Below are 10,455 nucleotides of genomic sequence, written 5' to 3' on the forward strand. Positions count from 1 at the left end.
GCACTAGTGGCTGCCGACAATCACAAGCAACAGGACCTTCACGCCGTCCCTGAAGCAGTGAAGCAACTACTCACTGAGTTTGCTGATATTGGCCCTACCGAGCTACCTGCTCATCTACCGCCGCTACGCACCATCCAGCACCAAATTGACTTGATTCCAGGAGCTTCCTTGCCCAACTTACCGCACTACCGAATGAGTCCTAAGGAGCACGCTATTCTTCAAGATATTGTGGATGATCTGTTGAAACGGCAACTCATTCAGCACAGCCTCAGCCCGTGCGCAGTACCTGCGTTGATAGTCCCCAAGAAAGATTGGCAATGGCGGATGTGTATAGACAGTCGCGCCATAAATAAGATCACAACGAAATACCGGTTTCCTGTTCCAAGGATTCCCGATCTGCTGGATAAACTAGAAGGCGCCGCTGTATTCTCCAAGTTAGACCTTCGAAGTGCTTATCACCAGGTCCGTATTCGCCCCGGAGATGAGTGGAAGACCGCCTTTAAAACCCGGGAAGGACTCTTTGAGTGGCGAGTTATGCCATTCGGGCTATGTAACGCCCCATCTACGTTTATGAGGCTGATGTCGGAGGTGTTGAAACCATTTGCGGGCAAATTCTGCGTATCCTATTTTGATGATATACTGGTCTATAGTTCTTCATTAGAAGAACACATTCAGCATCTTACACTTGTATTTCAAGCCCTGCGTGATCATAGGCTATACCTGAATCTCTCAAAATGTGAATTTGCAACCCATTCGGTTTATTTCTTGGGGTTTGTTGTGTCCCACGAAGGTATTCAGGCGGATCCGAGAAAAGTGGCCGCTGTTCGAGATTGGCCTACACCCCGCACAGTAACTGAAATTCGAAGTTTTCATGGCTTAGCAAACTTCTACCATCGTTTCATTAGAGGATTCAGCGTTATTATGGCTCCCATCACGGATGTGTTGAAAGGGTCAAATTTTTTCTGGTCAGATTCTCAACAAGCCAGCTTTGATAACATTAAGGCAGCTCTCAGTCATGCGCCGGTTTTGGCTCTACCCAGCTTTGAAAAACCATTCCAGGTGGATACCGATGCATCCAGAGTGGGCATAGGCGCTGTATTGTACCAGGAAGATCGTCCCATCGAATACTTTAGTGAGAAACTCAGTCCGCCGCGCCAAAAATGGACTGTGTATGAACAAGAATTATATGCCGTTGTGAGGGCATTGAAGCATTGGGAGCACTACCTTCTCCACCAAGATTTCGTGCTATGCAGCGATCATCAATCGTTGTAATACTTAAACAGCCAGAAGACTGTCAATAAAATGCACGCGAGGTGGGTAATTTTTCTTCAGCGATTTAGCTTTGTAGTTCGTTACAAAACGGGCAAGATGAATCGTGTGGCAGACGCCTTAAGCCGTCGAGCAGCTTTACTTACACAGCTTCAAACTGAAATCACTGGGCTACAAGAAATGCAAACTATGTACAGTGACGATCCAGACTTTACTTCCGCCTGGGAGGAATGTTGTTTCGGCAAGCCTTCCACTGACTACACTTTGCGGCATGGGTTTTTGTTTAAAGGGAACTGTCTGTGTATTCCGGCTTCATCTTGGCGCCAACAACTTATCAAAGAAATCCATTGTGGAGGTTTGGCGGCCCACGTTGGAAGAGACAAGACTTTACAACAGCTCCAAGGCCGTTTCTTTTGGCCGCACATGAGACGGGATGTCACGAGATTTGTTGAGAGATGTGCCGTCTGTCAACAGTATAAGGGAGCTTCTCAGAATGCTGGGCTTTATTCACCTCTGCCTGTCCCGGATTCAATATGGGAAGATTTAAGCCTTGACTTCTTTTTAGGCTTGCCGAGAACAAAGCGTGGCTCCGATTCCATTCTTGTTGTCGTCGACAGGTTTTCAAAGATGGCGCACTTCATTCCATGCAAGAAAACCTTCGACGCATTAGGCATTGCGAAGTTATTTTTCAAAGAAATCGTCCGTTTACACGGGATTCCCCGCAGCCTTACATCCGATCGCGATGTTAAGTTCGTCAGCCACTTCTGGCGAGAGTTATGGAAGATGCTTCACACCGATTTGAAACTCAGTTCAGCTTACCATCCTCAAACGGATGGACAAACCGAAGTCGTCAATCGGACCCTTGGTAACATGCTGCGATGCTTAGTGCAGAATCATCCCAAGGCGTGGGAAGAAGCCCTCGGTCAAGCGGAGTTCGCCTTCAATTCAATGCCAAATCGGTCAACAGGTCAGTGCCCCTTTAGTATTATATATACAAAAATGCCAAACCATATTGTGGACCTTGCAGTTCTGCCCAAATGCAAAAGCTCGGCGGCCATTAAAAGCGCGGAACAATTCTCCAACATGCTCAAAGAGGTCCATAACAAGCTGACGGAAAGCAACATAAAATACAAAACTGACCGAGACAAACACAGACGGAAGGTAGAATTCGCCCCTGGAGACTTAGTCATGCTGAAGTACCGCAAAGAGCGGTTTCCGTCCGGGTCCTATCCTAAGCTCAATCCCAAGAAGTTGGGACCTTTCCCGGTGCTCCGCAAAGTGAATGACAACGCCTATATCATTGATTTACCTTCCCACATCACAACATCTTCTACCTTCAATGTGGCAGATATATTTCCCTACCATCCACCAGACGAAGCTAACACCGCTGTTAACTCATCGGAGATGAGTTCTTCTGAAGAAGGAGGGACCTGATGCGGGTAGCACCTGATATTACATAATACCTATTAAGATTTTACCTATTAGCTTTATTAGAAGACTTGTGCCAGCTCAGCCACATGGCACGACCTCTGCCGCTAACCGTTTACTGCTTTACTTTTGTTATTTTCAGTATTTTCTTTCTTAGAGTAATTTGAGATGGCTGTTATTATCTTCCCCGTTTGGCTACCAGAGGATAATAGAAAAAATTGTTATTAGCTTTTACAGCACTTGTTACTGTTCCATTGCATTGGTGTAGTTCTTTGTGCAGCTGCAGGGCAGACGGCGGCTACACCACATCTCCAACTGGAAACCCCATTTTCCACTGTAAAATACTGCAAAACTCCAAAATGTCATAATTCTGCTCCAATCAAACTCCATTTTTCTTTAGCTGTCTTTCTACATTTCGCGGACAAATCCCGTTGACACATAAACATTTAGCGGGTAAACAGTGCGACGCCTTCATTTCGCGTGTAATATTAACATCACACTGTTCATCCGTGATGAAATAGCCACAAAATTGATGCGTTAGAGCAACATAAGAACGGTGTGATTTGAGTATTTGGCATTCCATTGGAGATGATTTAAGATAACCCTCGATTCCTCTTTTTTTTTTTTTTTTTTTTTTTTTTTTTTTTTTTAGTATAGTTTCCCTAGCTTCGTCTCACAATCGTCTTCTCAATTTAGCTCTCTTCAACTTCTACAAAGCTTTCGCCTCTCGATGAAGGAAAATGTCGAACCCTTCGGAACGGTTCGACATACTCACCGCCCTACCGGAAGAACACAAGAAATTTTCTCTTCTTCACCGAAAAACTTTCTCCCCGTCATCACCTTCTGCCGCTGCATCACCTTCTTCGCCCTCTCCCTCTGCTCGGATGATTCCAGTGATTCCCTCTGCTCGGATGATTCCAGTGATTCCGAAGCCGAAGGCGGAGTAAGCCATGCCGGTTCCAGGAGGTAAGATCTACCACCAATCTGCACCGGTAAACGTGCCCATCGTGCCGCCGAGGGCTCGGAGAGGCTGGGAGGATCTTGATGGCGATTTGAGGGAAGCTGAGGATATTGAAGAAGAGGAGATTCTTCCACCTCATGAGATTGTGGCGAGGGCTGTTTGCAAGGAGTCTCCTTTGACCACTTTCTCAATGCTGTCCGGCATTAAACAGGTTTTCTAGATTGATGTAGTAGAGAGCTTGGCTCTTCGTTGTCGGAAATTTTGGAAATTGTCATGAGCTATGTGATTTTTGATAAGCAGGGATCTATTTTATTCGATTTTCTAGAATAATTTGAGAACTGCCATCTTTGTCCGAACACTACACCTTGAAAAAATTTATATTTTATATAGCTATTCTTTTTTTTTTGGGGGAAAATTCTGAAGTTTGCCATTTTATTAATCAAGAATGAAGAACAAATTAACAAAAAACACAGAAAAAACTGAAAGAAAAATGATACAAATTAAAGAAGAGATAAAATATAAAAATAGAAAAACTAGAACAATACTAGAGACAGAACTTCCAAGAATTTCACCAAGAAGATAGCGAAGATGCGCTGAACTCAGGTAGTCAAAAAGAGAATCTGTTAGGCACAACATGCAATGCTTCTTTCAAGGATTTATCATGTTCGCTTCTCTGCTTAGCCTTCAAATATTTTCAAACTCTCTGAAGGCAGACTTTTATGAGCTAACTTAAGATTAGGATACTAAGGGTTTCCTTTAAAAGATAAGGTTTCAAAGTTTTACGCAATTTTTTTACCTTAATCTCAGATCATTTATATGGTCTTTTTCATTGTGTAGGAAATGTTTGTGTTAGAATTGTCGTTTTAATACTCATTCTATGCGATTTTGTTGTGAATTGTATGACACACGCCAAAAAGCTACAAATTCAGTGATTTCTTCATTGCTTCTGAGTAAGATTTTCATTTTTATTGATATCGTTAGACACAGGGACTTTGGACATGTGTGTATTGTGGCTACACTGATCTTTCATATTAGCTAATTTATGATTGCCAATGTTCTAAGGTCTTCAATTTGCTGAAAGGCTGTTGTTGTTGTTGCTCAAGTTTTATCTGCAGCCATCAGAGGAAAATAATTTGAAAAGAAAACCATCGTGTTTACTAAGTAAATAAAACATGCTTTTAATGGTGATTATATTGGTTCAATAAAATCACCAGCTTATATCATACTGCTATTTATTTTCTTTTCATGATTTTTACATTGATTTTTATTCATAGAAATGATTATGAGTCTAAATGGCCTTTCTTATATTTGTTTTTGTCTTCTAGATTAAATGATGGAGCTATAATCATACAATAGATTTCCTTATTAGTTTCTTAGAAATAAATATCTTTCGAGTTACAAAACTATCCTTGGGAACTTTTGTACCGGCTTACCAGTGTTAGAAAATGCAGCTGCATGATATCAAGTTTATATGATGCTGGACTTTCCAACTGTAATAATGCAAGTCAAAAAGAGAATCATCGTGTTTACTAAGTAAATAAAACATGCTTTTAATGGTGATTATATTGGTTCAATAAAATCACCAGCTTATATCATACTGCTATTTATTTTCTTTTCATGATTTTTACATTGATTTTTATTCATAGAAATGATTATGAGTCTAAATGGCCTTTCTTATATTTGTTTTTGTCTTCTAGATTAAATGATGGAGCTATAATCATACAATAGATTTCCTTATTAGTTTCTAGAAATGAATATCTTTCGAGTTACAGAACTATCCTTGGGAACTTTTGTACCGGCTTACCAGTGTTAGAAAATGCAGCTGCATGATATCAAGTATATATATATGATGCTGGACTTTCCAGCTGTAATAATGCAAGTCAAAAAGAGAATTCCTTATTATTGTTGCAGATATGGAAGAATGCTAATTATCTGTATTTTTTTTCCCTTAGTATAATTAGTTTTTAGGATGTTACTTGTACTTCTATGATTTTATGCAAAAATTTTATGCAAAAAGACGGACATTCTATCATAGCATTAAGTAGGGGTGTCAATTTCGGTCGATGGGACGGGTTCGGGTCGAACCCAAGTTGACCCGGTTCTAAATGGGTCAACCTGAACCCAACCCGTTTTTGCAAACGGGCCAGCTATCTCATCCCGGATCCAACCTGTGCGAGTAGCTGGGTTGACACAAATGCCGAAGCCCGAACCCGAAGCAACACACTACCGTAGCGGCAGCGGGCAGCGTCACGACTTGCGAATAGCAAAGCGACGCAACGCGGCTTGACGCGTCGGGCAATGTGGGCAGCCGAGCAATCGACGCGGGCATCGACCATTTTCGGGTTCCGGGGTCAACCTGAACCTGACCTAATTTTTGAAACGGGTCGGTTTATTGAATATAAACCCGGCCCGTTTCATAAACGGTCGACCCAAACCCGGATTTTTCCTGGTCGGGTTTTAAGTCGTGGTCAAAAATTGACACGCCTAGCATTAAGTTCAATTTTTTGCTTAATATTGCACAGAACTTCATATTGAGAATGTTTTAATGTAATCTAGATGTTTGATATTTACTAGCTAGTCTAGATGTTATGCCTTTAGTCAAGAGTGTAAAACATCGCTGAAGAACCATGATTGATGATTACAAAATACTAAGCCCATATTATGGTTTGATTAGAAAGAAAAGAGGATGACTATGTTGATAATATATTTACTTTGTCATTGACTGAATTCTTCAAATTATACTTAAATCATTAAATCTTTTTTCATTATTTAATACTTCTTATTTTGAAGAGCTGCGCTATACTTTTCCTGGTCTGCTGTATCCTTTTATTTTATATTCAGATTTTGTAATAAACATTTTTTTGGGGTCATTTTGAAATCATTTTACTTCACTCTATTGCAAGAACTCTATCCAGAATTCTAAATGCTGCATACCTATCAGCTGCTCAACAATTTATTTGCCTCCTGTGCTTATCACTTTGCTTGTGGCTGAATTAGAGGCTAGCTTAGTGTAATTTTGCGATATCCTTAATATGATCATGAACTTTCTGCATATTGTGATCTTGTTGAGGGCAAATATGGCCACTGCAGATGATTATCATGATTTTCATCCCTAAAAGCTTATATAAGTCTGTTTGTTTTCTTTGTTCTTTTCATTTGATTTCTCCAGTTGACTATCATGCCTTATATGCTTGCTTATTACTTATGTTGATGTAGAACGAAGCTAGTCATAATTGGGGTGGGATTATTGATTTAATAGAGTTGCCAATTATGAACTCTCAATTAAGGAAATAGGAATTAAAGCCGGTCAAAAGGAGGGAAAAAGGGAAGGAGTTCTTATACATTGAATGTATCCGCATACGTTGAATGTGGATTTAAAATCAAATCCTATTTAGTTTTAGATTTGCAATAATTGGAGGGCTTTCCTAAAATAAGTTATATCACTTTGGAAAGAATTTGAATTCAAAAACCTTTCAAATTAAGAACGGAATATTTTAGGAAAGTAGTAAATCTATGAGGGAAATGAGTAGTCAGTGGCTATGGGAGATGGAGGAGAGGGAGTCGATGGAGAAGATAAACAACGAGCCCGGATGCTTCCTGCGGCTGATGTGTAAACTTTGCCCTCACCTAGGGACTTCAAACCGCGAGCCCGGATGTTTCCTGTGATTGGTAGGTAGTACGTTGCCCTCACCTCGGGACTTCCACTCTCATAAAAACTCTCAAAGCTCTTAAAAATAAAGTGCATAATTTTCTCTTAATAATCATCCATCCCCTCAAAAATAAGAGGCGGCTATAAATAGCCAAATACAATAATAAGATAAATAACAAAAGTGCCCCCTGAGTTCACATAGGCCTGCTCCCTCAAGTGAGGGTAAAAATTAAAAAATGCATAAATAAATCAAAATACAAATAATAACTCAAAATAAAGTATTTCAATCATAACCGTAGATCTTTGGATCCTCCTCTGACAAACCTTCACGGTCAGATGTCATCATCATATGTTTTTGACTTTAATGCAAAATAGCTTAAGGACAACCCATCAATTTCATACTTATCAATATCACAAAATAATGCATTATAACTTTGCAATTTTGACTAGAGGGCTTAAAAAGACAAAATAAAGAATGTTATATATGCTATTTCTGAGTCTCAAAGCATAGCACATATAATATATCCTCTTTTTTTTTGTTATGAGAGTTGGGTTTCATTTAAGATGATTTTTTTATTCCTTTTTGAAGCAAATTTTTAGTTAAAAAATTAAAATTTTTGTATTAGAAAAATGTATTAAGAAGCAGTAAGAAAGCTGTCTCAAATAAAGTCTTAGTGCATATTAAAAAAGCTATATTTGGGATCTTGCTTGAGAGAGATAAAAATAATTTTTATCAAGGCTCAAAGGCCATGCATATGAACCTGAAAATGATGAGTATGAAGAAGATTAGGATTTAGGTTAAGATAATAATGAAGACCAAACAATTTTAGTTTATTATTATTATTATTTTTGTTTAATAAGAATTTTGTAAAATAGGTGAAACTTCAATCCTGATAATTTTATTATAATAGTTTATTTTTCAATTTTATTGTCTTGCTTTATCGTTTATGTATATTAAAATAATTTTTGTCGCGTCCTAAAAATTGTAACGTCTTAGCTTTGTTTGAAGATTAAACATCCATTCAGATAAAAGATAGGGTGTTAGCATTTATGTATAATAATATGTTGTGTTTCTTTCTTTCACATATTTTATTTTCATATCTATTTTAAAATTTCATATTAATTAGCTTTGTGCATATCTTCAAGATATTCTAACAAAAAATTTGATAGCAATGGGTTTTGTATTTATTATATTTTATTTGTAATGAATATAATATAAATTTTGATTAACTAATTAGATCTTAGATTAATAACAAAGCAGATTTGGCAATTATAAAGCCTTTATTAACTAAATATGGGTTAGAATATTCTGATCTAAATTTTTTACATATTGATGTTTTTGTCATATGCCTATATTGACTCCTGTTTATTTCAGATCCTCCTAAAGTTTTTCATGAAATTACTCTGAATAAAAAATCTCATTATTATTTTCAGTACACTACCTTTTTATTGAATTTTCCTTGTCTCTCTTAAAATCAGCCTTTGCCTCTTCTATTTTAAACATAATTAAAATATTTCTTAATATGAAATTGATCAATGAATATTCTACATTTCATTAATTATGAATTCACCATCCTAAAATGACTCATTATTCAAGTACCCTAACCCTCACTATTAAGGGTGTCAATTCGGGTCAACGAGTCGGGTTCGGGTCGAACCCAGAACTGACCCGGCACTATTCGGGTCAACCCGAACCCGACCCGATTTGAGTCTGGGTCAACCCGACTCGACACGAATGACCCGGGGTTGACCCAAAATTGCTAGTTTTCAGGACAATCTTCGATTTTCGGGTCAAAACGTGTAAAAAATGGGTCAATTTCGAATTTTCGGGTCAAATATGAGTTTTCGTGTCACTTTCAAGTCAATTTCGGGTTGCTGGGTCAACTCGAACCCAACCCGATTTTTAAAACGGGTTGATTTGTTGAACCCGAACCCAACCCGTTTCGGGTTTGGGTTGACCCGAACCCGGATTTTTCCGGGTCTTGTCAAAAATTGACACCCCTACTCACTATTATAGGTAATTAACTAATTATCATGTGATTATTTTTATAACTATAATATATAATGATGATTATTATCTTAGTTTGCATTATTCACATATTTACATTGAGACATAATCAAAATCTCTTTGTTGAACTAATAATTCATTTGTGTTATTTTGAATATATGAAAGTAAAATTTACGTTTAAATTATTATTTACGTGCATTTAATGCACGTGCAATAAAACTAGTTAAACTAAAAGGATAGAAGGTCTGGATTTAAAGTTTTATTTAAAATTAAAGTGGGAGTTGATGTGATGGTATATTAATAAATCAATTAAGCATATAATCAATGTTTCCAAATTTATCGATGAATAATAAAAAAGCTCTTACTTACAATGGCAATGATATGTTATTCTATGTCATGATTTAGGTTTCGTTTGGGACGACTTTTTGTTGCTTCTTAAAGCAACTTTATAGTATAAAAATTTTAATTTTTGTACTAAAAAACTGCTTTAAAAAGCAGCAAAAAAGTCGTCACAAACTAAACCTTAGTTCTAATCTTGATGTGATATTCTCATGAAAGAAACTTTTCAAGTGCCTTAAAAAGGTCTATTTAAGATTAGCTGCCAAAGGATTTATGAATAGCTTTAAAGTGGGCCCACCAATTAGATTTAGATAGGCTATGTTTAATTGGATGATATTAGTTTTAGAAGACAAAATAGGGAATATTCTAATTAAATTTTTTATTATAATGAATTTCAAATCTATTTGATTTATTAAGATGAATACAATATAAACTCACAATATGTGACCTTTTCTTTCTGAAAGCATAGAAGAAGAATCAAATAGACAAAATGTGAGTTAGTAAAAATTTATTCAACTCATAATAATAAAGTTGAAATAGTAAACAAAATGGAGGTTGAAATTACTCATATGAGTTTATTATATAAGAATCATCACAAAATAATAATAATAATAAATTACATGAAATATAACTAATCCTTATTAGTACAACAATAACAATAACAATATTAATCATTTATCTCTCTATGTGAGGTCAGTTACATGAATCATTTTTCTCCATTGTATTTTGTTAAGAGTCAAATTCTCAGTTAAATTTAAAAAATATATATATATCATTTCTAATACTTTCTAACCAAGTATT

At 37.0% G+C, this 10,455-nt stretch overlaps 1 protein-coding gene across 1 annotated transcript; it reads left to right on the forward strand.

The window, feature by feature from the left end:
• The first annotated feature begins 3,464 nt into the window (after nucleotides 1–3,464).
• Nucleotides 3,465–3,992, forward strand: LOC110102694. The gene has a single exon (XM_020831133.2). It carries the CDS (start codon nucleotides 3,648–3,650, stop codon nucleotides 3,876–3,878), a length of 231 nt encoding a protein of 76 aa, XP_020686792.1. The 5' UTR covers nucleotides 3,465–3,647; the 3' UTR covers nucleotides 3,879–3,992.
• The last annotated feature ends 6,463 nt before the right edge of the window (nucleotides 3,993–10,455 follow it).

Source organism: Dendrobium catenatum, unplaced genomic scaffold (assembly GCF_001605985.2).
Source record: "Dendrobium catenatum unplaced genomic scaffold, ASM160598v2 fragScaff_scaffold_158, whole genome shotgun sequence".
NCBI lineage: Eukaryota > Viridiplantae > Streptophyta > Magnoliopsida > Asparagales > Orchidaceae > Dendrobium > Dendrobium catenatum.